The sequence below is a fragment of the Momordica charantia genome (assembly GCF_013281855.1).
Source record: "Momordica charantia cultivar OHB3-1 chromosome 6 unlocalized genomic scaffold, Mcharantia_2.0 BLBB01000006.1, whole genome shotgun sequence".
In the NCBI taxonomy this organism is placed as follows: Eukaryota; Viridiplantae; Streptophyta; class Magnoliopsida; order Cucurbitales; family Cucurbitaceae; genus Momordica; species Momordica charantia.
Genome location: NW_028275164.1, coordinates 28,320,079 through 28,347,508, shown reverse-complemented (window position 1 = coordinate 28,347,508; position 27,430 = coordinate 28,320,079). Strand labels below are relative to the sequence as shown.

The following is a 27,430-nucleotide window of genomic DNA, read 5'->3' as shown; positions in this document are numbered from 1 at the left end:
AAAAAAATAACATGTGGACTAGAAGAAAAAACTTATAACATTTTGGTTGAAGATATATTTTAATTACTGTTGAGTTATGCTGGTTGAACTCAGTTAAATTGAACCTTTTTTTCTATCATATTTTGTTGAGTTAAAGTATGATCCCTACCTAAGAAATGAAAGAGTTATACAAGAAAAATAAAACCTAAAAAGGAAAGGACTAACATTTTTCAAGAAATAATAAAATGTTTTTGGCGTGCAATGTAATTTCGTCTGTATAAATGTGGAAGGAGTCCATTCTATTTCAACAAACTATTTGAACGTGTTCTAATGTAACTACCGCGGCTCGTGGCTGTGGTGTGGCCGACAAAAAGCATTGCTAAATTTCCCACGACTTTCTTCGAAATTTTGATGGCAAAAACTCTGAAAGCTGCGGTGAGTGGCCATGGCCGGTCTCTTGCTTCTCTTTCCCCTAAATCACCTCACGATATTTCACCGAAACTTTCGCGTTTACCTGTGGGGGCGCTCACAGACTGTGATGTGACGACTTTTTATTTTCCTTTTTAGTGAATTTGGGCAGAAATTTCAGTGCCCAACTAATTCCATTTCCTCTATTTATCACCAGATTCCTCTGCATTCGAACCCTAAGAACTTGGACTCGGAGTGATTAGCATCGCCATTGTAGAGGGAGAGACAGAAATGGAGAAGGCTCTCAACAGGCAAACCGTTCTCCTCCAACATCTGCAACCAAACTATTCATCTTCTTCGATTTCTTCTCAGACCCATGAATCTGCTTCTCTTTCTGTATGTGTTATGCCCACTTTGTAGCTCCTCTGTTAATTTCCTGCTGCGCACTTTTTTTGCTTCGCTCTGTTGTGGATACACGATTGATTGTGTGTAAATAGGATCAAATATACAGTAATCTATTAACTTAAACTCTGAGTTCAGCGGTGGTCTGAAATAGTAGTTTCTGTGCTCGATCTCCTGGTCCAAAAGGGAGCGATTTAAGCTCTATAAAATTTCTACCTCTGCATTTTGGTGAGGGGATTTGGCAAATAGAGGCTTTGTTCGTGTCTAAACTTGTTTTTTGGCTTGGGTTTGGGCAGGCTTCTGTTTGTGCAGCTGGAGAGAGTGCTTCACATTCATACCACCGGACTGCTGCTTTTGGAGACGATGTTGTCATTGTAGCGTAAGTTTGTTTGTCTTGTGTTTTGTTTTTTTCTCCCTCTGATGTTGCTTGGTTAGCTCTTTATGGTTTCTGATAATCTTCTGCTGGGAAAAACCAATGAAAAACAGAGCATATCGTACAGCTATTTGTAAAGCAAGGAGAGGGGGTTTCAAGGATACTCCTGCAGATGACCTTCTTGCATCTGTTCTAAAGGTTTCATTCATTTAGCTTTATTTGGTTTCTGATTTTCTCTTTCTAGCATATTCTCTCTTTCCAACTTGCCCAAAGTTTTTTTTTTTTTTTGTTTAGAACTTACCAACAAAAAACCAAAAAGAATTTTTGCCTATGTTTTCATTCTGCACTTGTACGAGATTTCTTTTTATTTTTATGACCCAGAGTCGGAGCTTTAGTTCCCTCTATTAGGGCACCCGCAACCACCCAAGGCCTAAACTAAGGAGACTATGCGACCTCTGAGTAGGTGTTACTCAGAGACCTCATGCCCTTGCCAACAAGTTCATCCTTGGGGCTGCTTGTACAAGAGTTCTAATGTGACTTATTTTTCTCCTTTTCTTTTGTTTAGAACTTCTGTCTAAGAAATGGATTGTTGATGCAGGCTGTGATTGAGAGAACAAATTTGAATGCAGGTGAAGTTGGTGATATAGTAGTTGGCACAGTTTTGGCTCCTGGCTCTCTCAGAGCATCTGAATGCAGAATGGCTGCTTTCTATGCTGGCTTCCCTGGTATAATATTTCTTCACCTTTCTGTGTTTTTGTTTTACATAGAAACAGCTTTTATTCTCTCTCTTAAGTTTTGACTCAAAACTTGGAGTGCTTTACCAATCACCAATCTTTTGAAACCATGAGACTTATGTGTTTGTCATAGGTTAGTTCAACTTTGTTCATAAACTTTAATAAGCCTCTAAACTTTTAATTTTATGTTTAATTTGGTCACTGAACTTTAAAAGTATCTAATAGATCTTGAACTTTCAATCTTGTGTTTAATAGGTCTTTGATCTATCTATTTGATAATCTTTAAAATTCATGGACCTATCAAATACAAGATTTGTTTTTCTGAAGTTCAAAGATTTATTAGACACAATCCTAAAAGTTGAAAACTAAAACTTTTAGTTTAAACTTTGTTATAAAATTGAATCATGAATAGAGAGATGGCTTTGTCTCGATAGATTTTGAGAGCCCAAAATCTTATCCTCCACAGCCATTTGGCTTATGTTTTGGATTCTTTCTTTTTGATATATCAGAAACAGTGAGCATAAGAACTGTCAACCGACAGTGCTCGTCGGGCCTTCAAGCCGTTGCTGATGTTGCTGCTGCCATCAAAGCTGGATTCTATGATATTGGTAAGGACAATTGAACTCGAAAGCCCGAAAAGGGAAAGAAAAAAGTGATGAAATTGTTTGATTTTTTGGCCTTAACAATATTTGTCTTGCACAATAGGCATTGGAGCTGGGTTGGAGTGTATGACTCTTGATAACATTGGCCGTGTTAATAGGAACAATCCCAAAGTATGTTATACTTTTTACCTCTTAAAGAAGTTGATTGAACTTATTTACCTTTGTATTCTAAGTTTTAACTTATTAACGTTAATAGGTAGATGCCTTTGAACAAGCTCGAGATTGCCTGCTTCCGATGGGCATCACTTCTGAAAATGTTGCCCAACGATATGGTGTGAGTAGGGAAGAGCAAGACCATGCTGCTGTAAGTTCAATAAATTTTTACTAAGAACAATACTCAGGTGTTTGCCGATCAACACTCATCTTCTGGTTGACCATCCACTAAAAATTTGTTTTTTGAAATGCAAAAAAAAAATATAAATAATTAAATATCATTGTCTACCCTTTCTCCTATTTATCAAAAATTTAATGGTGGTCGGAAAGAAATGGGTACTGTAGCACCTAAGTTTTATCATTTGATTATAGTCTATGAATAAAATTGAGTTAAATGGGGTGGACTTAAGCCAAATTAAACTAAATAGTTAATATATTGAAGCTTTGTTTTGATACTGTAAACATAAACTTACAATTTCAACTTAATGGTTTTTTCTTCTAACAATTTGTTTGTGTCAGTAATAAAAGCTTATCCTGAAATAAACTTCTTAGTATTTTTTATGGTTTTAGGTATTATTATGAAGTATTCTAATATTACACAACTAAGAGGTGAGCAATTGACATACTAGTGATTCCAACAGGTTGAATCGCATCGGCGTGCGGCTGCAGCAACGGCATCTGGTAAATTCAAAGATGAGATCATCCCTGTTTCCACAAAGGTAAACCGCAGAATGACTCCTCCAGTGAAGTGAACACCGTGCATTCATTTTGCTTTCTTGGTGTCACTTACAAACTTTTCACCATATTTTGAAGATCATCGAACCGAAATCTGGCATTGAGAAGGCAGTGACTGTATCTGTGGATGATGGCATTCGGCCAAGCACAAACCTGGGAGATTTGGCAAAGCTGAAGCCAGCATTCAAGAAAGATGGCTCCACAACAGCAGGTTTGAGACTGCTTTGCTATAATATTGTATTTGTTGACAATGGGAATGGGATTAAATGAATAGCTAATTTTGATAGGTAATGCTAGTCAAATTAGTGATGGTGCTGCTGCAGTCCTCCTGATGAGAAGAAGCACAGCTATTCAAAAAGGACTTCCTATTCTTGGGATCTTCAGGTATCTCCATTTTCTTTCTTACCATTATTAAGGCCATTCCATCATTGTGCAGCTGCAGCTGAGGCACTGTCTCTTCTAAAACAAATTGATGCAGGAGTTTTGCAGCAGTTGGTGTGGATCCAGCAGTAATGGGAATTGGACCAGCTGTTGCAATTCCAGCAGCTGTTAAATCTGCTGGTCTTCATCTTCAAGATATTGACCTTTTCGAAATTAACGAGGTGGATTTTTTTACTTTTAGTTTAGAAGTGTTTGAAAACTTGAAGATAGAGAAGAATTGCATATAGCTTGTGAAGTTGAGTTGGTTCTGGGTTGGATATGGGCAGGCATTTGCGTCACAGTATGTGTATTGCTGTAAGAAACTGGGGCTCGATTCGAACAAGGTTAATGTTAATGGTGGTGCCATCGCCCTCGGCCATCCTTTGGGTGCTACTGGTATTCCTATTATATTTCTATCCTTGCCTCTTCGTCCAACACCCACCCACCGTCATGTCTCGTCTCATTATTTTGTTTTGGTTTCAGGCGCTCGGTGTGTAGGTACGCTGTTGCATGAAATGAAACGTCGTGGGAACAACTCTCGCTTCGGTGTCATCTCCATGTGCATAGGTACCTAATACCTGTAAACTCTCTTTATAGAATCAATCAGAGACAAAGTCTCAATTTACATTATATTAGAATGAATCTATGTTTATGGTTGTGGGCAGGCTCAGGGATGGGAGCTGCTGCTGTGTTCGAAAGAGGTGACTCTGTCGACCACCTTTCCAATGCAAGAACTGCGATCTAGACTTTTTTGCTTTTACCATAAGAATGTGTATCAATCGACAACTTTGCACTTGTTTACACCAATAAAAACTTATCTTCACCTCTTAATTGCTTCATTTCAACTCAACTTTACTTTTTTGCCACTCAATCCGACGTATCCATCGACAGCAGTCAAATTCACTTCAGAATTTAGCCAACAGATTTCTAATGTAAGCAGTGAATCTAAAAGGTAAATCGCTTTACTTAAATCAAAATACATGATAGTTATAAGGTTAAGGGTCATACAGAAAATAAAACCTTGGGGGTTGCTGGGAGCCAACTCATAAAATGGTACAAAGTTTCCCAACCAAAAGTATATGGCTATTCGTATTCAGCCACACCCATCCGAACTTATTCTGGATCCGGGGATCCACCAGGGACCAACTGCACACAAACAAAATGTTTCAACAATCACATGTTAATAACAACTACTTTGCCTAGAAGAGCTTACGCGCACGTTCATGTTCACTAATCTTAAACCAAAACTCGACCACCTTACATTCACATTGAATAATCTTAAAGGACAATCGAACCAACTTACATGACCAATCTCATTCTCATTGGAGAACTACTCGATCTAACAAAGTTTGGCTCAAGTTCTCTATTCATTTTTGCCTCTAGTTCAAGTTCTCTATCTAGTTTGTCTGGATGAGCTCACACACAGATGACTAATAATCTCATGGAACAACTACTTGCTCCAGCAAATCAATTACATAGAAGGCATGTGAATTTATGACTAGCCACTTTGACCATTAGGCCAAACCATGACGATTCCTTCTAACTACTATTATTGTCATTATGAAGGAGGATCACCCACGACCATGAAACTTCGCCTCTTACACAATCACTATCCATCGACATAGGTGATCATCCACAAGACTTGTGGCTTCTTCAAGCAAGTGCATGTAAATATTAAGACTATGATTGTTACTTACAATAGCAATATTGTTCCCATTGAGTAGAATCTGATCCAGCTTTGTTATCCGTCTTCCCTCAGCAGTAATCTCACTGCAATGTGTAACAGACATAGTTAATCCATATAGTACATTGAATAGAGTGCCATGAGATTTAATTCAAACAAAGAGGAATTAGGTTTGTATAAAAGACTGCAAACTACACACATGGGCAAACAAAAGGTGTGTGGGGGAAGGAAATTTAGAGACAATAGAACACATCCTAGATTCTGATTGATCACATGTTGGTTAATTTAGGAGCAACTTTATCACTTTATGGAGCATCATAAAACCAAAGGAGTATGAATTTTTTACTGTTTCAATAGCCAAATTAACAGCCGAAACATAATAAATTAACTAGAACAAGTTCTACAGAAGGCTTGAATCGTGAGTAAATTAAATTAGAAAAATCAATAAAAGGTTCAATCCAATGTCGAAGTAGAGACAATTTAACAAATTTCATATTACTCCTAGTGCTCTTGCCAAAACATTATTCATTTATTATGACATATCCTGTCTTAACTTGTTATCTTGTTCTTTCTATCCCATATGTAGAATTGAGCAGTGACACAAAGCATGGTCACTGGCCCCCGATTTGTCAGGAATCAACAATTGAAAGTAAAAAACCAATAATAAGCAGATAAAGGTGTATGCATGTGAACAAGTGCAAGAAAACAGACTAAGAGAAATAAAACGATCAAAATGGCAGTATGGAAACTGCTACTTTTTTTCCTCCTGCAGTACTTCTCGACACTTAAACCAACTCTTTCCTTCCATGTTACTTGAGATTTCCAGTGAACAGGAAATGTAAATGGTAATCTTCTCTTTCTACCACTATACTATTTCCACCATGAATAGGAATACTTTGTTTAATGAAATGTCAGCAGAATGCATATGGTAATCCTCCTCTCTCACAAACTTTTTCCCTCTATGTTATGGCATGTTTAGGAGCGATTTTGGCACTTTTGCCATTTTTTGGAATCACTTGTATAGTTGTATATCATTGTCAAACATTATTATTTTAAATGAAATTGATTATGACAATGACAAAAGTGAATTTAATCATGTCAAAATTACTTTTAAATATGCCCTAATGTTTGACAATGAAATACAAATGATAGCAAAAATCACTCCGAAACATACCCTAATATAACTTGAGATTAGGAATCACCTTCTTAAACTTCTGAACAAAGGGGTTTCTAAACCCTAACTCAAAAGCTTTCCAAAGGCAACCTCTCCTAAGATTGGAGAATAACAGAGGGAACAAAACGGAATTGCAATATCAATAATTCAAATTGCTCCAGCGCAGTCTCCTCTCTCGCTTAAACTATGTTTTCAGTCGCAAAAAGACGGACAAATACAACATTAACCCTACTTCTTCCAACAATTCACCTCAAATTCTCCAACACTGAAACAAAACAAATCATGCGAAACATAAAACATACACAACCAAATGAGAAAACAAGGAAACACGAGTTCAGATCTTGCAATTCTGAGACAGGCCCTTACTATTCAGTGACGTCTTCGAGAACCATGTTGACATAAACATCGAATCCCCTGAGAGTACCCACGAGCTCCTTGTCGCCTTTCATAATGACCCATATTTTGGACCCTATACATCGGTCGATTAACTCTGCAAATTCCCACCAAGAAACCCAGTAAACGATAGTTCATTTGGTGCGAAAATAGAGGGGGAAACGACAAATAAGGCGAAGAAGAAGCAGAGGCGAACCCGAGGGGAGTAGCTGTGAAGGATTGTTGGCCATGGATCGAGCAAATCAAAAAGAGTCTGAGGCTGAGCGCACCTCCTGCGAGAGTTGAAGCCGCGAAGTCAGTGTAGACTGTAATACAAAGAGGCGCGAGGTCTTCTTCTAGGCAACAAAAAGTGATAAAACATAAAAATAAAATCACTTAAAATATTATTTTATTCCTCTACTTTTAAAAAAATTTATGATTTTGATCCGCATTTTAATTTTTATCTCATTTTTCAATTATACTTTCAACATGAAGTTATAATTTATATATTACTTAAACTGTATTCATGATTTTATATTCAATAGTTCCCGGTGTTATCAAATTTATGTTAGAATTTTACAGGTATAAACTAAAATAGTTACTTTAACAAATATATGGACTAAAACGAATATTTTAAAACTACACGTACTAAAATGAACCAAAAACTAAAAATATGTGTACCAAAATAGTGTTTGAACCTAAATGGTAACTTTAAATCGAATAAAGGTTCATAGAATGTTTAATCGGAAAAAAACCCAAATAACTAAATAATTTGTTTTTCAAATGAAAAAAATAAATATTTGCCTTGAAACAAAGTTTAATAGGTTCAATTATAAAATTAAGTCTATAATTTTTTTAAAACATGTAATAGATTTGAGTAATTTATTGAATATATGCTTCAAATTTAATGTTTTTAGTTTCGTCTAATGATATGTAGAGTGGAGTGGGAGGTTCGAATCTTAAATCTTCTGATCAACAAGATGCACCATATTCGAATTTGTAATTTAAAGACTTGTAACTCCAACTTATTATTAATATAGTACTGTTGCGATTTTGAGTTCGAAATACAACTTTAACATATAAAAAAATTACTGGATCAAAGTTATGTTCTATTATCGATATTAGAATAATGTTAAATTATACGTCAGAAGTACATCAATATAAAGTGTCTATTTAATCTACTAGCTTGAAAATTGTCGGACTATCAAGTTAAACACCTTTCATTGAATATCTACTCAATATATCTGTTAAATAAAATTTAAAAATAGTTTGCTTACCAATATTCTCTGATAAATCACCAAATATATCGCATCAATATTTCGTCACAAGGTTAACAGTATGAAATAAATAAAACTAAGATAAGTATAGTTCAGCAGTAATTGATATATATATATCTAACGAATAGGTTGTGACTAGTGAGTTCGATCTCCCCTACATGTTTATTATAAATTATGAGTTCATAACACTAGCCTATTCTTATTTTGGGTGGAATAGATCTACTAATTATTTAATTCCAATTAGCATGCGAGATATTGAACTAAACAAATTATATAAACTAAACTAAAAAAGGTATCGTGACCAATTTCAATAATTGAGTTTATTGATATTCCGGTATAGCATATACTATCACACCTCATTTCCTCCCACTTTTATACCAAGTGATTTTGAATTCAACAATATGTAAGATAAATATTCGAATTTTTAACTTTTTTTGTGATATAATATATACATCATAATTCAAAATTATGATAAAGTAGACAATCTTTTTTTTTTTTTTTGAAAATAATAAAGTAGACAATTAAATATATGTTTTAATTAAAACACTAAGGTGCAGATAACATTTTAACATGGCTTCATCATAAACAATCAATCTTTATTTTGTTTAAAAAAGAGGTGATATTTTCATGAAAATTGGTGGAAGGCAAACATAAATTGAAGTAAAAAGAGCAGGCTGTTAATATATTTGAAAGCAAATTCCAAATAACAGTACAGTGAAAATTAGAAACAACGGTAAATAAATAATGAATTTTAAAATACAAATCATCTTTCGATGTTGTCCCCAATTTCCAATGTCCATAATATTTTAAACTTTTGTATTTTCTATTCACAATAATACAAAATTTTCAATTAACTTCATACATTATTAAAATCGAAGGATGAGTTGATAACACAAATATACTTAATCAAACCAATTTGCAATAATGTTTATATGGGCAGGGTTTTTTTTTGTTTTCTTATTTTCAATTTGGAATGAGTAAAGTCGACGAAGAAACGTTTTCATTTATCTTTTATAAATGTTGAAAAATATAAATATTTGACAATTATTATTGTTTTTTCGTTTTCATTTTTAAGAAATGTCTTCAAAATCACATATTTTTTGAAATAACAAAACAAAGTCTTAGGTATCCCAAAAAAACCAAAGTTTGTTTGTTTCTTTTGTTTCAATTTCTAATTTTTAAATTTCAAAATTTTTCGAAACATAAATAAAAATATTATTTTATAATTTTAACCTATAAAATGTATAAAATAAATATAATATAAATATTTAATGTTTAATTAAAACATTAAATCTCATATAAATTTTTTAATATTTAAAGTTATCGAACATAAATAAAAAAAATAGTTACTGCTAATAAAAAAAACAAGAAACAAGAAATAATAATTAAATACAATTAAATTTATATTTATTAGAAATAATAAACGATAAATGGATCTATAATACTATTTAAATGTCACACTACTGATCTATTATTTAATTGTCATAATATATTATTATTTGTTAAAATGCAGTACTAATTTATTATTTAATTATCATAATATATTATTATTTGTTAAAATGAACGTAATTTAATAATAATTGGTATATATATCCAATCAAAATAGTCTCCGATTCGTACTAAAAGAAAAAGAAATTATTTATTTATTTTTTAAGTAACACATCATTTAACAAGAAAAGTACAATGGTTGAAATTGATTAGGAAAAAATATACAATACAATATATAGATATATATACAATATATTTACTTAAAAACGTTTCATAAAGAAGGAAAGAAAAAAACCTTCCTCTGAGAGAGAGAGGTTTTAGGTTGTTCTGCTCAAAGCGATACAGTTAACTCCTCTGTGGCCCGTTAGGGTTTCTGTCATCTCCCTCCATCGCGTCGCCTCGCCACATCCAATCCGCCATGGACAGGTACCAGAAGGTCGAGAAGCCCAAACCCGAATCACCCATCAACGAAAACGAGATCCGAATCACAAGTCAAGGCGCCATTCGAAACTACATCACCTATGCCTCTACATTGCTCCAGGTATCATTTCCCACTTCAATATACTTCTTACTTCCTCCTTCCATCGTCTGATTGCATTGCGCAGTTTCCACCTGCTTATCGGAGTTGCGGCTGCTGATTTTTTCTGCCAATGCTATGCATGTTCTATAGGATTGGTGTCAATCGATTTTATTGTTTAATTCGGTGCACTGTGTAATGAGTTTTAGTTCACCATGTAACTGACAGTAGATGATTCGTCATTCCTTGTTTTTCCTGTGTAATTGTAGTGTATGTTAATTCACTGACTCTTGTAGGTATTTGGAAGAACTTCGTATTTTGTCACTTGTTGTAGCCTGTCTGATATCTTTTTGGGCCGCTGGTTAGAGACGTAATCTTTTTGGGATGTGCGTGCTGTTTGTCTGATGATAAGCAAATATATATATATGAAAAGAATGAGATATACCAAAAAATCCGAACGAGATAAGGAACACATTTCAATTGGAGTTTATAGAGGAAGGAGAATTGACTACGAACTTCATAGAACTAGAGCTTCACAGAGAAGTGACGAAAACATTATTCCAGAAGCTCTGTGGGTCATTGAAATACATTAAAGTCCAGAAGCTCTGTGGGTCCAGAAACATTAGTCCAGAGCTCCACTACTTGTTAAGTTCTGGATTCAATGGTCATATGCTTCTCTGTCTTATTTTCTTCATCTTTTTAAATATTCTCTCATACTTTCGATTCATCTCTGGAGTCAGGATGATACATCTGTTTTACCATTGTCTATTATGTATCAGCTCTTTTTTCCTTGATTATTCTGTTGTTCCTTTACCTACACTGATGTCTTACTGTTGTCTGTTCGAACTTCTTGTGATAGATTTGTGATGATGCATCTTCTTCTTCCCTTTCTTCTTCTCCTTCTTATATTCTTCTCATCTTCTTGATCTTTTTCAGGTACCTTTTGCTCTTGATTATGTGATGTGGTAGACTGCCTATAGTATTTTGGTTTATCAGAAAATTTATATGACATAGAATGTTGTTATTGCAACTTATTCAGGAAAAACGTGTCAGAGAGATTGTCTTAAAAGCAATGGGGCAGGCAATCAGTAAAGCAGTGGCTATTGCAGAAATTTTAAAGGTTTATTTCCTTTAGAACATGTGTGGCTTTGAATGCGGATATTGTGTATTATGAAATTGATTAGCCATGTATATCCGAAAACAGAAGAGAATATCACGGTTGCATCAAGAAACAGCAATCAGCTCAGTAAGCATCACTGACGTATGGGAACCCATTGAAGAAGGTCTTGTACCGTAAGTTTTCTTAATCTCTTGCATTCTAAGTTAATTGTATAAAGAGAATTAGAGAAATTATTAGTTTTTTGTTTTATTTACACTGTATATGCATCAGTCTCAACTTTGTTGCATGTTCTATGGGTTTGTATTATGTAGCTTAGTACTTTAGACGTATAGGTAATAACTTATAATGTGAAATACAGGGTGGAGATGACTCGTCACGTCTCAATGATTTCAATTACCTTGTCCAACCGAGAGCTAAATAAAAATTCTCCGGGGTAAGTTGTTTTGGAAACTTTACAGAAGATATGTGAATATTTTGCTTATTCTGCAGTTCAGTATAAAATGCTGGATTTTAGCTACTTCTTTTCAAAACATATATCATGCTTCAGTTTCTTTCCTGTGTATGACGATAAAACCATTTGTTGGTAGATATCAAGCTCCACACTTTGTGGAACAGCCAAAGCAACAATATAACAATCAGCAGCAGCAGCTGCAACCACAGCCCAGACAACCTCGTACTTATCACAATGCTGTTAATGAAGGTGATTTCAACAACATTTTACCATTGGATTATGGTACTCTACTTGTACAGGATTTGACTTATCTCTGGCATTTTGCAGATCCATATGGCCAAGGCAGAGGGCGTGGTAGAGGGAGAGGGCGTGGTTGGGGAAGAGGTGGATATGGAAACTATCAAGGTGGATACGGCAACTATCAAGGTGGATATGGACACTACCAAGGTGGTTATGGCCACTACCAAGGTGGACCTGACAACTACCAAGGTGGACCTGGAGGATATTATCAAGGTCAGTATGGAACTATCAGATATTTTAGATAGAAGTTTGCTTTAAAGTGTTTACTCTATTACATTTTCATATTGTTCTGGAGTATGGTTTTTAACATTTGTTAGTTCTTCATTCCACATAGATAATGGTGGGTACTCAAATTGGGGAAGAGGAGGTGGGCGGAGTAGAGGAGGCTGGGCCTATCGCGGTTAGTTTCTTTTCTTAAATTTCTCCATGCGTTACAGAATATGAGCTTGAACTTGAGTTGACTGCAGGAATGTTTCGAAAGTCGAGTTTTGATCATGGCATGTTTCGAAAGCTTGAACTTGAGCTTGAACTTGTTTTCTTTTCCTCAAAATTGTAACTAGCAATTTTGGTGTATGTAGTAGCTCTTAGACTTCTAATCATGCCATGTTTGCAAAAATGCTCTTGTGGGGAACAAGGCGTTTCAAGCAATTATTTTCTTCCTGCAGGAGCTGGATACGAAAGAGGCAGAGGTGGAGGGGGTAGAGGTTATGGCCGGGGACGGGGGCGGATGGGAGGCCGAACAAGGGGCGGCAGTGGCGGTGGCGGTGGAGACCAGGCTTAGTTGAAACGTATTGGTTATTTTGTCCCAACCTCGACCTCTTACTTGAGCTCAATGCTTGCCTTGGCCAGTGGGATGATCTTATCACATATTTGTTTTGATAGCTTGAAATTCGGGTTTTTTTACAAATTTCCAGCGTTGTTAGGCAGTGTCTGTCTTCTTCCTTTTTCCTTTCTGATAATATGTGGGATGCAGCAGCAGCATTGTATTTGTGGGCAGGGTTGTCCTTTGGTTCATGTTTTTGCGTTCAGCTGAGAGCAATCAGTTTATTGTTATTAATGTAATTCGTTTTACCATTGTCTTCTCCAAACACTCTTTGGTTTAGTAGTTGCACAAGTTACAATTCGATTTAGTAGCTAGAATATATGAGCTCATAATAAAGTTAGTTCATGTTAAAAGACCAAAATGTCCCTATTAGACCTTGAAATAACAGCCTAATCGAAGATGTTTATTCAAACTTTGAACACAATATAGGGCGAACAAAAATGTACAATATGGTCACAAAAGCAATATAGGAAGAGTCCAATATTCACCCGTGAATTGATTATAAGGTTAAAAATAAGGGGAATGACTAAATAAATATGTATTTATAAAAATATAATTATTTTTTTAAAATCATCAATTTGTGGACTTTAATTAAGTGAGAAACTGAGTTTTTAAGATTCGAATACAATTTATGCTATTTTTAACAGAAAAGTTTAAGCTTAATGTTATGATATCTATAGTTTTAGTGTAATACAATTAATGTAGTGGATTAGACATCAATTTAAATATAATCTAATGAATAACATATCTATTATCGCCTCAAAATAGACTATACGATTGTTTTTTTTCAATTATCGTTGAACTATATTCACTGACTTGATATACTATCCAACTAAACTTTTTATTTTGAAAATTATACAGTAAAATGATATAAAAGAAGGGAGCATTAAATAAGTGGATAAACGTCTTGTCTCCATCTTGTTACCAAACCACAAGAAAAATGCCACGTCAACATGAAATGAAACCAGAAAAAGGGAGGAAATAGTGACACGTAAGCAAACATGGGTTTTAGGAGATTCTAGGAGAAGGAAAGGTGCTGGAACTTTTTGGGCGATCGAAAAATAAAGAAGTAATTTAAGACACAATTCTTTTTTTTTTCAAACCTTCTTGTTGACAGATATGTATCAATTATCGCTGAACTATGCTTACTTTAATCAATTCATCCCATTTCATTTTATGTAAGATGTGATATAGCTTTGAATGATGAACTAAATATAGATAATTTCAATAAGATTTTATTGTTAGAATCTTTTTTTTTTTTATTTATTCAATGATCAGAATAGTAGGGGATATATCTCGAATCGTTAGCCAACATAGTTCCTATCTCGAAAAATGTATAACACATAAACATAGATCAAAATCTCAAATAAAATTTTGATTACCTCTTAATAATATAACTTCTTTTCTTGTTATTATTTTCTTTCTTTTTTTTTTCAAACGAAAACGAAAATTTTTTTCGTCTTTTGTGCATTTGGTCATTCATTATTCAAGCATGAAAATCTGACTCCAACGATCGTTTGATAGTGATGTAATGACATCAAATCTACCGTCCAATTCAACTTATGATATTATCAACCGTGATAAATTTGAAACCAAAAAATCACTTATACATGAAAATTTTTTTGGCCAACTACCAATCAATAATAAATTTACAAATGTCTTCAAATTAATTTAAAAATGTGTCTTTCTTACCATCGTTCGATAACATTATTAGCCCATGTGACGATTGAGCTCAAATTTACGTGAGTTAAGAAAATGCACATAAGGCCCGCAATATTTTATAATTAAAGGAGACACCTCTCAATTGAGAGAGAACGAGAGAATCATTCAAAATAATCCATAATTATTCAAAGATCTACGAGGACTCACAATAATTTAGAAGATCAACATTTTTTATATACGAGAGTCAAATGACTTTTACATTAGAAAGGTCAACACTCATACATTAATACAAACATAAATTTATTTATTTCATGTTTCTCTTCTTCAAAATTTCGTGTGAAGATGTACCATCTAATAACTTTAAGGTGCTAAAAAACCAATGACATTCTATATTGATAATTCAAAAGACAATTTTTCATGGGGAATGAAAATTAAAAATATTTTTTTGTTCAACAACAATACCCGTAAAGATGAAGATTCAAATCTTCGATTTTTTAATATAGATATCTTAACCAATTGAATTAGATTCGTTAAAAGTAAGTTGATAATATAAAATGATACCATTATACAGAAGAGAAAATGTGTTGTTTATGTTAAGAGGAGTATCATATGAAAATTTGTCTAAAATCTAAACTTTATTGTTTATTTTAAGACGGGTATTATATGAAAATTTGTCTAAAATCCAAACTTTGTCTCCCCCAACTCAAACCCATGACTTATTGAAAAAAAAAATAGTAATAAAATTCAGGCAGCATGTGGAAAAAAAAAAAAAAACAATTTCGTCCGCCAAATTCGGTTACTGTCCCAACTACATAAAAAATTTCAGAATTTATACCTGACACCACTCTTCACTACTATAACACCACATGAATTTCACTTAATTAACTTTTATAATAACGAAAAGTTAACTCAAAAGTTAGGCATGCCTTCCCAATTTCCAATTTCCACTCTCGCTTGTTATACTAAAAAATAAATAAATACAAAATGACTTTTTCTTGCTTTTTATTTTATTTTATTTTTTATTTCATGTATTACTCTAAATAAGAAAGCTAGATGAAAACACCTTACAAAACAAAATAGGCGAAAATAATAATAATAAATACATAAAATAAATTTGACTTCTTGTCGTTCAAGACCAATCTTATCTGGCCACTATTAAATATTTGACAACTAAGAGAAAGAAATGCAAAAACATATATTTTGTTTTAATAACGAATTGTCAATTTTTCAATGGTAGTGAGAATAAGATTTTGTCCTGATCGGTGAGGAGCCTTTGTATTTTCCATAGGTAAATAGAGGCATCCATGTGATATAGCTTTTAGACAAAGTTTATAAGCTAAAAAAAAGGGTACATAGATGAATCGGTACCACATTTTAGTAAGAGAGATCGTGAGTTCATGGAAGCATAGTTAAGAAAGACTTAAAAAAATTGATTGTCGCCAACATGAGCTTGTGGTAATTGACATGTCTCTAACCAATATATGACATCCTAAGAGATTTTATTAGAAAGCACGTGGGTGAGGACAAAACATGTTGAAAGGACTTGTGTGGGTTTGTAGTGATAGTTTTTACTCTTCTAAGGAGCTAAGATAAAGAAGGTGGTGCAACCATGTCATTGGGATGTCGGGACAAATAGGTACCGAATCCGAATTATGAAGTCTAGTCAAAATCATAGGCTTGGGACATTACAATCCATATGATTGTGAATGTCACTAAAAATAATCTCTTTTACTATTTTTCCTTTTTATGGTGAATGTTTGACTAGTTCAAGTGGACTTTGACTAATCTCTCTAGATACAACTTTAACATTTATGGTTGATAGTTACCATAGTTTGAACTCATTTATTCCAAGTCCATTCATTTTTTTCCATCGACTATTAGATCAATTCATGATGGTTAATCTTTTGGCTAAATTGTGAGCAACTAGGACAAAATTTAGATGGGTGATATCGAAAAGTATCCTATTATTGAAAATTTCAAGGCATCATTCTTGTAGCGCATCATTTTCTCTAGAATTATTATTAATATTAGGATCGCGCCCTTATTAGTAATACTCACCCTACAAAAACGGGCAAGAAAGTGTAGCCGGTGAAACTTTTCAAGAAGATCATTCAATATTCTGCACGACGCGCATTTCACAGACAAATTTATTAACACCCCTGAAACAAACATTCCCAATTCTCATTTAACACCCATTCAATCAATGAGGGGCCAAAACCAAACTAGTCTCCATATTTCACCAATCTCCTAAACTCACTCCAATGCAAGTTTTAGACTCCCAACTATTATAAAAAGCATCATAAAAGCTCATCACTCCACCCCATGAATCATGGTCTATTTAAAAGCCCTAGGCCCCATATAATGGGGACCAATCCAAATCAATGATCCATATTCTTCCAAGTGTATGGCCACCACAGTGCCACGTGGCCCCAATTAAGCTCTTTGATTAACCAAAATCTCCCAACCTAATAACACCCACCACATGGCAATTCCTCTCTCTTTTGTAGCTTATAAATAGCTCAAATCACATGGCTACTCTCTTGTACTCATTTGCTTGGTTGTCTCAGCATCTTTCCTTAGATTCTCACTTCAAAGTTTTTCTGTGTCTTCATTTTCCCCCTCAGCCTTTCACAGTGAAGACAGGGAATCTTCAGCAGAGGGACAGCACAGACAGATTTGCAAGTGCTTTCCCTTTTGACCCAAAGTTTGTCACCTTTCTCCTCTTTCTTTGACATGTGCATAACCCCTTATAAAGGAAGCTCACTCTGTCAATCATAGCCATGCAGGTAAGACTTTCAACAGCTAGCTCTGAAAAAGAATGATGGGTTTTCTCTGTGTTTTTTCTGTTAAAGTTTAATGGGTATTTTTTGTTTTGATGAATTGCAGCAAGTTCTTCAATGGCTTTGTAAGGAAACTGATGAAAAAGATGCACAGAGGACTTCACATTCCAGCAAGAAGGAAACAAGTTGGGGTAAGAGAAAAAATGCCCTGTATCTGTTTGGGAAAATGCCAAAGTGGTACTGATTTTTTTTTGTTTTTTGTTTCTTTTTTTCCTTTTTTTCCAGATAAAGGAACTGTTAGATCAAAGGAGATAGTGGTGTCTGTTCATTGTGGGGCTTCTCAAAGATCAAAGGGGTTTGAAGGAAGGAAGTTTGATATAAGGAAGTTGAAGTCATTTGCTTTGTTGTGCAGAAAGGATATTGCCAAGTCTTGCTTCTATAGTACCATTAATATAAAGAGACCAAGAACTCAGGGCTTTGATAATATGCACCAATATTGGATCCAAAAGATGAAAAAAGAAGATATTGTGAGGGAAATTAGAGAGATTGGTCAAAAGGCAGATTCTTCTTCTGCTCATGCAGGCACCAGAGTCTTGCCAATAACTGATGCCTCTATTGTAGAGCAATGTAGCAATAAGACTGATAAGAAAGTCATGCCGAATGGGGAGAGTAAAAACAAAGCCAAATCAAGAATGAAGGAACTTCTGAGATGGGCCATGGCTTCAAAATCAGAGAAAGGAGGGAGGTTCATCACTGGCAAGGTGATGTTCTTAACTTCTTTAACAACCTGCCCTGGTTGGATGCCTGAAATTTCTCTCTACAAGAAATTTAATTAACCATCTTTCTAGCTTGGTTTAAATCGTTTACTTCTTAAACTACGGTTAAACTCGTTCAACTCGGAAGTTTAAGCGTGCAGGTTAAGGTACATCTAATCTTTTAGAGGTAGATTCTAAACACTCCACTCTTGACTCCAAATATTAACTATCATTTTGGGAGGAAGGTGATGTCGTAGAGATTCAAATGCAGGATCTCCTGTTTTCATACCATGTTAATCTACCGCCAAACTCAAAAGCTTAGGTGGTAAAATATATTTAATCTCTTATGGGTATATTTTTTAACATTACCAACTGCATATTGAATGGTGACTGTGATGTGTATCCATGTGGACCATGCTGGATATGAAAGTAGCAAAACACAAGCCAATGGTGTCATTTTCATCGTTATGGCCATCAGCATTCTTATTGATGAATAGCTAATCTATTCTACCTACATTTCTATTTTCTACTTTCTGACGGCTTAAGTAGTCTTTTCACTGTCAATTAAGTAGTCTTTCCAATGATGCAAAAATGAAGGGATACTACATAGTCCTCATACCCACATTGAATATGTCAAAATCCTCAAACTGGATGGCTCAAAATTATGCAAATTCTTTCAGGCTTCACGGATGCGAAACCGAGAAACTCTAAAAGCAGGCCCAGATGATGATCGAACAAGCAACGACTCCCCCAAGATCAGTTTCAGATGGGAAACTGAAAGCTGCTCAACTGTTTCCTCGGCCTACTCGTCGATATCGGCCGTCTCCTCCTTGAGGAACTGTTCCTTAACACTGGGTTCCACTGCCATCCAAGAAATCAATCACTATTATCCAAGAAAAGGAAGTTGGATCACTACAGATTCTGAATGTAAGGCTCTAATCCCAATTTCACTAACTAACTTCGAGAAAGTTGTTATCAAACAAAAAGATTTGAGAAACTGACCTTTTGCTCTCTGTCTTGAATGGACAGTTGTGGTGCTAGAACTGTGAATGAGAAGGAAAACAGATGATCTGCCAAGGCTGCATCAACTCCTTGATCTGCCTGCCATCTGTGAATTATCTATTGTATGCAAATACGGAGGATTTGTATGTAAAATTTCTTTAAATATCTATGGAGAAAATGTGTCTGAAATAATATTTTGAGTGTCATTCAAACCATCATCTAACAAGTCTTCAGTGTGAGAGGTTAACTGAGTTTGGCATCTGCCTTCCCCTTTTCGGAATGCGAATCTTTCGGGTTTTTGCAGGTCGAGATTGAGATAAGAAATTTCAGACATCTTTGAATGAGTACCAGTCATTGGTATACTTAACTCTGTACTTTAGAGTTCAAGAACTGCATAAATCATCAAACTGTAGTGATCCCTATTACTCTACAGATAAGCTCTTGATTCATCAATGCTAGTAGATGTTTGTATCAAGTAATTTTCTGTCTTAAAAAGATAGTTTGGAGTAACAAACTTTTGTGAAGGATGTACTCATTTTTTTCTCGCATAAGATCACATTACGAGCAAGAACATAACAGAACTATGAATCTTTTTAAAGTGACTATTTTAATGTTTTATAGTTGTCGTCAATTCGAGCATAGTTTGAGTGTAGTTTGAATGGATAAGACATTTATTATCATCTTTAAAAGGTCGATAGTTCAATCTCCTACTTCACAATCATCCAATAAAAAATAATTGACAACTAAAGAGCAATGAAATTATAAATCCTTAGATCTTATCACTCCCAACCTCTCCAATGTTCTCAATTTACAATTGGTAAAAATCAATATGCAATATAAAAAGGTACAAAACAATATGCAATATAAAAATGCAGATTTTATAAAATTGAGCTTATACTACTTAAATTTATGTAACTTGCGATGTTACTAAATTCAAAGCCTTAAACAGGCAAAAAGATATACTAATTTGTTTTTTTTTTCTGCCAACGTTAGCTAAGCAAATTTTGCATGACTTAACTTCTAGTTCAATTTTATGGCTAAATACAAGAATATTCCTAAATTTTGCTTCCGTTTAAAAATTACATCTATCATTTTCAATACCTTTTGAACAAACATTTGTTAATATTTTGAATAGAAAATTTACGTGATAGAATATAGAACAACGTGACAATTAACATGAAACCAAACATATCATATAGATTTCAATTTTGTCTCGTCTCAATCTCCTTTTAAAAATAATAGCTTCTCCCACGTTTTTTCTCTGTTCAAACCTTGCCACATTGTACAGATTTTGTCGCAGTTAACTTTTCAAAGAATATGAGTACTTATGAAACAAATGGCAAATTTCAAAAGTATTTTTTAGTTTTTTTTTTAATTTAACATAATTTGATAGTACACAAGCTTAACTCAAATTGATCTCATGGTTTCACTGTTGGAAAAAGAAATCTCAACCGTCGGTGCACTTTACGCGCCAAATATGCAAATGGTGTTTGGCGCACAAAAGAAAAGAAAAAGAAAAAAGAAAAAAGGAAAAAATGAGTGCACCTGGCGAAGCCCATTTGGTATTGAGTTTAAAAGGAAAGTGAAAGAGAAATGGTGAGGTTTTAGCCCCCCGCTTCCCTTTTTCTTCAGCTCGCTCAAACACTCACAATTCAAGCTTCTTCTCACTCGCCCGTTAGGGTTTCTATTTTCCTTCCTTCTCTCGCTTCCCGCGTTGCACGCCAAATACCGACGCCATGGATAGGTATCAGAAGGTCGAGAAACCTAAGCCTGAATATCCGATAAACGAAAACGAAATCCGAATCACCAGTCAAGGCGCCATCCGAAACTACATCACTTATGCTTCTACCCTGCTCCAGGTACACCTGCGCTCTCAATCATCTCACTGTTTGTCTTTCTTTAATTGTTTGTTTGGCTATTGTGTCTTATTTCGTTTTTGCTCTTCGAGTTTTCATCGAGTTGCGGCTGCTGAATTATTCGTAATGCTGGATATGTATTTTGAGGCTAAGTTTGTGCTGCGTGGACCGTGTATGTACTAGACGCGTTAGTAAATTTTTAGGAGATTGTATTGGTTTTAATTATATGCAGTATTTCAATGTTGTGCTGAGTATGTTTTTGGCATTTTATAGTATATTGATTTCGTTTCTTCTACTTGCGACTTTTGAGGAAGCCGTGATATGCATTGTATGTGGAAGTGTCTATATGTTTAATGCATGCGCTGCGCTATGGTGCTTCTTAAGAAGTACAGTTGAATTTATGGTTTATGCTGTATTCTCGGATCTAGTAATTATGCTAAGACAGTGATCTGGTGTTTCTACATTATCTTGAAGGGTTTTTTGATTCATAGGTTTCTTTTCTTCCATTTGTATAGTTTGTTCTTCTTAATATGAAGACTTACCGTCAAGATTCAGCTATGTCGTTGTCTTTCATTTAAAAAGAAATCAAGATACAGTAGAGTTTATGCTTTATATTTTATTTTCATATATAGTAATTATACTATTACAGTGATCATGTTGAGCTTGGTGTTTCCATATTGGCGTAATTTTTGACTCATTGGTTTTCTCCATTTGTATAGGATTCTTTTTTCTTTGCAGACATTAATTATTAATGTTATAATATTTAATGTCCCATTGTTATATGTTCAATTGGCAGATGGTTTTATTTGTAATGTTCTAATCATGTTAGAATTGGACTTCAGAAGTCAGTAATATTGATTTAGGCAGTAATATTTGATTTATGCCCAACTGCACATTTTTTAATTTTATGATCTCATGAACTAAAGGAAGACAGGGAAATTTCTTTTTTGGATGTGGCATATAGTTTCTGAGATTTTACTTCTTTTTTGAGAATGTGTCAAAATTTCTTCGACTTTTGTGAGTAATATTTTGCTCCATGGTCCCATTACTCAGGTCGAAACCATAGGTCTCAAGTCATTCTAGAGCTAGAAGTTGGGTTTGGTCAAATGTCTTGTAATGTAGCAATTATTTTTAAGTCGAGGGACTTTATAAGACATCAAATCTTCTAAGGATATTAAAATATAATAATTAGCAATCAGATAACTTTTGGTTTTGAGAATTTGAGTCATTAGGGGAGTACTTTTGAGTTTTAAGAAAATTTGTGATGTTTTCTTATAAAAAAAAATTGTGATGTTTTATGTAAAGTTGTTTTTCTCATCAGTTGATTTTTTTTTAATGCATTGAATACCAAATACTCTCTCTCATTACGAGGATGAGCAAAGTTTTGTTTGGTTGGTTTTTAGGCCGAACCTATTGTTGTAGGGCAGTCATAATCAACTCTCTAAGAAGTTGTTGATAAAAAGGGAGTCTGATTTATTCTTGTACATCATATGGGACCAGGCATGACAGTGCACTATTTAAGCCTATTCTATTTGGGCCATCTCTTCAAAGTTTAAAGTAATCCCTTTCAAACTCAATTGTGCACACTCAACAGGTTAACGAAAAGTTCTAATATGCCCACTCCATGTTCAAGCAATGCCCTGCTTTATTATTCTCTCCCCCTGACAAATTTCATTTATCAGGCATCCTGATGAAGGCTGTGGGATTTGTGTTTAATGGGTTTACGAGATTGAGGATTTATTTTTATTTTTATAATGCCTTTTACATGTTTGACTAGTCATTTTTGTACTAAATTTACTACACTAATCATTGGGCTAACACCTTCAAGGATACATATATGTGTCTCGAACTTTGTATTTAGTACAAACATTACTAAAAAAATTTGACTGTAATTGATGAGGATAGAGGCGACCAACTCTCCTGTCTTTCAGGAGAGATCCAATTGATTTCTGTCTCATCACATAGGATCAAGTTTGAGAATGCACTTTCCAAACATATTTCATTTGAGCCCATTACTTGTATGACATATATCCAATTAGGTACACCTAATGAGCTGGGAAGAAAAGTCACAACAGTGTAGGCACACCCATGCTTAAGTAAATTTCACTGTGAGGCCCCCCCCCCCCCCCCCCCCCCCCCCCCCCCCCCCCCCCCGAAAAAAAAGAGAGAGAATAAACCGGCATACAGAGAGAAGGAGATTAGCAAGAGAAAGTGTGTTAATGGAGTCAATAATAAATGCGATTGGGGTTTTGTCTAATGAATTTGTGAAATTTCTATAAGTTAAAAGAAAAAAGTTATTTGAAAACTCATAAAAACAGCTACTCAAGACTGTTTTTGTTTTTGAAGAATTCATGGTGAACATGAATTGATATCAAACCATCTTGAAAGGAAAAAGAAAAGAAAAGAAAAGAAAAGTCCAGGTTTTTTCCCCTTGTTTATTTAGATATATATTTTAAACCATGTCTTGCCAGATGTTCTTTTTTGTTAATTTAAATATACATATCTTTCCATGATTTATCGCTTTTTTAATCGAGGATTTTTCATGCCACATTGGTTCACTTAATATGTTGACTAAGAATTTATCTTTTGTATTTTGGTTTAATATATTGTGAACTTTTTACTTTTATCCAGGACAAACGTGTTAGAGAGATAGTCTTTAAAGCCATGGGGCAGGCAATCAGTAAAGCAGTCGCCATTGCAGAAATTTTAAAGGTTTGAGTCCTTTACATTGTGCAACTGTGCATGTGTTGTTTATTATATAATTAATAGGCCAATTGCATCCCAAAACAGAAGAGAACTCCACGACTGCATCAGGAAACATCCATCAGCTCTGTGAGCATAACCGATGTATGGGAACCTATTGAAGAAGGTCTTGTACCGTAAGTTTTTAATCTCTAGTATTCATAGTTAATTACCTGATGAAGACCTATTCACTTGCTGCGGGTTGGTTTCTTAATGCTCATACTCATGACTTTGCTTTTTATGGGTTTGTACTCTTTAGTTTGCAATTGCAGATTTGCTTTCTGGTGTGGGTTTGTTGCTTTAGCATACTCTTCTGCAGATGTTTAAGAAATAATGTCTGACGTATGGTGCAGTGTGGAGATGACTCGTCATGTCTCAATGATTTCAATTACCTTGTCTAATCGGGAGCTAAATAAAAACTCTCCTGGGTAAGTGGTTTGGAAACTATAGGAGATGAAATTCTAGTCCTTTATCTTCTCCTTTCCATTTTTTATATCCGAGCTTGTGAATGTTTGTTTATGGATGAAAAATGATATTATTTGTAGGTATCAAGCTCCACATTTTGTGGAACAGCCAAAGCAACAATTTAATTATCAGCAGCAACAACAACAACAGCCCAGACAGGCTCGTCCTTATTACAATGCTGTTAATGAAGGTGATCCTTGTCTCTGAAAAAAATAAAATCACTAATTTGTTAAAATGTTGAGAATGAAATATCTTCCACCTTTAAGTAATAATGCTACTCTTAAACATGATCAAACAACCAATCAACCCAAAAGCTTAAACGGATGGGTTAGAGTAAATTTAATCATTTATATTAGATATCTAACACTCTCTCTCACTTGTGGGCTTGGAAAATTGTAAAAGACCAAGTGGAAATCAATAGTAAATGGGGAGGAAACAACAATGCAAGGGTTCGAACACAAGACCTCTTGCTCTAAATACCATTTTAAACTGGATTAAACAACCAATCAACCTAAAATCTTAAGCTGATGGATTAGGTAAATTTTACCATTCATATTGGATATCTAACCGCTACAACAACAACAACAACACGTTAAAAATACATGGATACAGAATAAGAATGCTTTTGGGATCTATGATACATCATTCCATGAGTTAACAAACCAAAGATTTAAGGTTAAAAATTTTCTCGAGTGTCTGGAAAATTAATGCTTTCAGTTTAACCTCTTACCAATGTCCCCTTCAAAATGCCCCTAAGCCCAATGCGGTGGTCCCAGTGAATTGGGGCTTTGGGATGTTAGGATAGAGTAGATGCTGGTGATGGGTTTGAGATACTTGAAATGATTTTATCCGAACCAAATTTGCCAGCATAATTTCGTATAATAAGCACAAACCACAAAGATATCCCCTTCAGAGATTGGTAGGAGTAACTTCCTTGTGGAAGCCACAGTTAATGTGCCTGGACAAATCTAATCTATAAACAAATTTTATTGGAGATTGAACTATTAGTGAAGGTGGATTAAATGCCACGTTAACCGTTTGATTATAATTCTCTCTTACTTGAACTCTGAGACATTCATGCATTTGGCAGATCCGTATGGCCAAAGCCGAGGCCGTGGTAGAGGTAGAGGGCGTGGTTGGGGCAGAGGGGGATATGGCAACTACCAAGGGGGATACGGCAACTACCAAGGGGGATATGGCCACTACCAGGGCGGATATGGTCAATACCAAGGCGGATCCGGCAACTGCCAAGGTGGATCTGGCAACTACCAACAAGGTGGATCTGGCAACAACTATCAAGGTGGATCTGGGTATTATCAGGGTGGGTGTGGAACTTGGATCATTAATTTTAAATTTTTTTTTTTTTTTTTGAGAAAATTGGATCATTATTTTTGATAGACTTGATTTGAGAACTCTTCGCTCTTTCATTTTCATACATGCTTTATTCTTGAGTATGATCTAATTTTTTAGTCTCTATTTTGTCGACATAGATAATGGTGGGTACTCGAATTGGGGCAGAGGAGGCGGGCGAGGCAGAGGTTGGACATATCGTGGTAAGTTTCTTTTTCAACTCTCTTCTCTTGTTCAGAATCATTCGATGACTGGTGAGGTCAGGTAACTGTCATTTTGTGGACTTTGTTCATGTTTGGTGCCACCTAATTGCTTAATCTCCTGGGGTGTGATCTGTATTTTTAGATTTTTTAAAAAGAGAGTCAGCAATGTTTTCAAGTGTCCTCTCCACTATTTATTGCTTTAATCAAAATCTTGGGGATTGAATATTAGTGTATGCAACATCCAATCCTTCTAGAATGTGCTGAAAACAATTGTGGTTGGGATGATGGATCAAGCTAAACTGTACCAATCAAATTGCATTACTTTCAGGAACTGGCTATGATAGAGGCAGAGGGGGTAGGGGTTATGGTCGTGGTCGGGGTCGGATGGGTGGACGAACAAGGGGCGGTGGTGCTGGTAGAACCCAGGCTTAGTTAAAAAGTTATTCGTTTTTTTTTTATTGGTTCTTTTTACTTGAGCTAAATGCTTTGCCTTGGCCAGTGAGATGCTTTTATCTGAATATACTGTTTATAATGGCGTGAAAATTTGGCTTCTTAAAGCGTTTTTGAGCAGTATTTTCTTGTTTTGCTCTTTGATAACGTGGTAGGGCAAGGTTTTTTTTTTTGTTCCATGTTTTGCATTTAGCTTATAAGAGCTGTCTGTGTCAGTTCAGTTCTTTCACAATGTAATTTGTTTTTGCCCATATGGTTTCCAGTACTCAGCATTTTTTTTGTATTCATTTCTTCTACTTAGTTGAGCTCCTATTCTTTATTTCTCAACCCGTTGAAGATTGATTGATTACTTCATTAATTTTGCTCTCTTTATTTGATTGGAATTTTGATGTTATCGATATGTTAGAAGTCTATAATCGATTTGAAAAGTTTTATTGAAGTTTGGCCTTTTTAAAGCTGTTGAAATTTCACGTTAAGACATCAGCCATATTGTTTTTCTTCCCTTACAACCACTGTATTGAATTAACTATTTTACATATAACTTTTTTGTTTAGTTATATCTTTGGTTTCATATTTGTCTCAATTTTGCCTTCAATCTTGATAAACAGTGTTAAATGTAATAAAAGATTGGTTTTGTGTTCATTTAGTTGCATTAATTTAATAGTTACTAACATGCAGATCATTTGTAGTGAAATTAACACGAGAGAAATATGGGTCCATTTTCACTACGCTTTCAATGACTATACCATGGTGTATGATATTCGTTTAAGGAAAAATTGTGTGAATATAAATTTTAGATACTAAAAATAGTGAAAAACATGATAATTATCAGTACCATTTTTTTTAGAACTAGTTTTCCAATTTGTCAATGTCTGTCATCTTTCATTTATGTTTAATGATTGCTAAAATAAATCTCATCATCAATTTTTTTCAATTCATTGTCGAAAACATAGTATTAAAGAGAGAAAAAAAAAGGAAAATCGACAATGTTATGGAGTCAATTGATAATCAAATATTGTCCTGCAATAGTAAAAAATCAAGATAGTTTCTAGTGAGATTAAGCTACTCACGAATATTTATAACAAGAAGTCAT

General features: G+C 34.6%; 5 protein-coding genes across 7 annotated transcripts; 4 read left to right on the top strand and 1 right to left on the bottom strand.

Annotated features, from left to right (window-relative positions):
- The first annotated feature begins 262 nt into the window (after positions 1-262).
- Positions 263-4,697, top strand: LOC111025546 (3-ketoacyl CoA thiolase 1, peroxisomal). 2 transcript variants are annotated; one of them, XM_022303416.2, is made up of 15 exons: positions 263-414; positions 605-783; positions 1,086-1,168; positions 1,276-1,360; positions 1,761-1,887; positions 2,406-2,504; positions 2,602-2,669; positions 2,755-2,862; positions 3,353-3,430; positions 3,525-3,657; positions 3,734-3,830; positions 3,925-4,048; positions 4,154-4,262; positions 4,350-4,433; positions 4,532-4,697. In XM_022303416.2, the coding sequence occupies exons 2-15, from the start codon at positions 679-681 to the stop codon at positions 4,609-4,611; spliced, it is 1,380 nt and encodes a 459-aa protein (XP_022159108.1). In that variant the 5' UTR covers positions 263-414; positions 605-678; the 3' UTR covers positions 4,612-4,697. The 2 variants fall into 2 exon arrangements, with proteins under 2 accessions (XP_022159108.1, XP_022159117.1); XM_022303425.2 differs by having other exon boundaries at positions 384-519.
- Positions 4,698-4,806: 109 nt separating this feature from the next.
- SAD1 (Small nuclear ribonucleoprotein family protein) lies at positions 4,807-7,470 on the bottom strand. Its single transcript, XM_022303433.2, has 4 exons — positions 7,314-7,470; positions 7,091-7,214; positions 5,564-5,636; positions 4,807-5,012 (listed from the first exon to the last, which is right to left on the bottom strand). The coding sequence occupies exons 1-4, from the start codon at positions 7,345-7,347 to the stop codon at positions 4,980-4,982; spliced, it is 264 nt and encodes an 87-aa protein (XP_022159125.1). The 5' UTR covers positions 7,348-7,470; the 3' UTR covers positions 4,807-4,979.
- A 2,665-nt stretch (positions 7,471-10,135) lies between these two features.
- LOC111026142 (uncharacterized) lies at positions 10,136-13,323 on the top strand. Of its 2 annotated transcripts, XM_022304152.2 has the most exons (8): positions 10,136-10,402; positions 11,418-11,498; positions 11,583-11,671; positions 11,857-11,931; positions 12,086-12,198; positions 12,277-12,462; positions 12,584-12,649; positions 12,915-13,323. In XM_022304152.2, the coding sequence occupies exons 1-8, from the start codon at positions 10,280-10,282 to the stop codon at positions 13,028-13,030; spliced, it is 849 nt and encodes a 282-aa protein (XP_022159844.1). In that variant the 5' UTR covers positions 10,136-10,279; the 3' UTR covers positions 13,031-13,323. The 2 variants fall into 2 exon arrangements, with proteins under 2 accessions (XP_022159844.1, XP_087981552.1); XM_088125426.1 differs by having other exon boundaries at positions 12,086-12,462.
- Positions 13,324-17,273: 3,950 nt separating this feature from the next.
- Positions 17,274-19,463, top strand: LOC111023725 (uncharacterized). The gene is made up of 5 exons (XM_022301201.2): positions 17,274-17,520; positions 17,621-17,705; positions 17,800-18,275; positions 18,950-19,196; positions 19,299-19,463. The coding sequence occupies exons 1-5, from the start codon at positions 17,515-17,517 to the stop codon at positions 19,316-19,318; spliced, it is 834 nt and encodes a 277-aa protein (XP_022156893.1). The 5' UTR covers positions 17,274-17,514; the 3' UTR covers positions 19,319-19,463.
- Positions 19,464-20,854: 1,391 nt separating this feature from the next.
- Positions 20,855-26,664, top strand: LOC111026164 (uncharacterized). The gene is made up of 8 exons (XM_022304188.2): positions 20,855-21,130; positions 23,759-23,839; positions 23,918-24,006; positions 24,223-24,297; positions 24,415-24,524; positions 25,425-25,655; positions 25,825-25,887; positions 26,216-26,664. The coding sequence occupies exons 1-8, from the start codon at positions 21,008-21,010 to the stop codon at positions 26,317-26,319; spliced, it is 876 nt and encodes a 291-aa protein (XP_022159880.1). The 5' UTR covers positions 20,855-21,007; the 3' UTR covers positions 26,320-26,664.
- The last annotated feature ends 766 nt before the right edge of the window (positions 26,665-27,430 follow it).

Coding starts and splice junctions, on each gene's coding strand:
- SAD1 (XM_022303433.2), bottom strand. CDS start 7,347: ATGGCCAACAATCCTTCACAGCTACTCCCCTCGG. Junction 7,215..7,313: donor TTCACAGCTACTCCCCTCGG/GTTCGCCTCTGC, acceptor GGGAATTTGCAG/AGTTAATCGACCGATGTATA. Junction 5,637..7,090: donor CTCGAAGACGTCACTGAATA/GTAAGGGCCTGT, acceptor TACACATTGCAG/TGAGATTACTGCTGAGGGAA.
- LOC111026164 (XM_022304188.2), top strand. CDS start 21,008: ATGGATAGGTATCAGAAGGTCGAGAAACCTAAGCCTGAATATCCGATA. Junction 24,007..24,222: donor ATTGAAGAAGGTCTTGTACC/GTAAGTTTTTAA, acceptor CGTATGGTGCAG/TGTGGAGATGACTCGTCATG. Junction 24,298..24,414: donor CTAAATAAAAACTCTCCTGG/GTAAGTGGTTTG, acceptor TATTATTTGTAG/GTATCAAGCTCCACATTTTG.
- LOC111023725 (XM_022301201.2), top strand. Junction 17,706..17,799: donor CAAGAAGGAAACAAGTTGGG/GTAAGAGAAAAA, acceptor CTTTTTTTCCAG/ATAAAGGAACTGTTAGATCA. Junction 18,276..18,949: donor GGAGGTTCATCACTGGCAAG/GTGATGTTCTTA, acceptor AAATTCTTTCAG/GCTTCACGGATGCGAAACCG.
- LOC111026142 (XM_088125426.1), top strand. CDS start 10,280: ATGGACAGGTACCAGAAGGTCGAGAAGCCCAAACCCGAATCACCCATC. Junction 10,403..11,417: donor ATGCCTCTACATTGCTCCAG/GTATCATTTCCC, acceptor CAACTTATTCAG/GAAAAACGTGTCAGAGAGAT. Junction 11,672..11,856: donor ATTGAAGAAGGTCTTGTACC/GTAAGTTTTCTT, acceptor TGTGAAATACAG/GGTGGAGATGACTCGTCACG.
- LOC111025546 (XM_022303416.2), top strand. CDS start 679: ATGGAGAAGGCTCTCAACAGGCAAACCGTTCTCCTCCAACATCTGCAA. Junction 2,863..3,352: donor AAGAGCAAGACCATGCTGCT/GTAAGTTCAATA, acceptor TGATTCCAACAG/GTTGAATCGCATCGGCGTGC. Junction 3,431..3,524: donor TCATCCCTGTTTCCACAAAG/GTAAACCGCAGA, acceptor CATATTTTGAAG/ATCATCGAACCGAAATCTGG.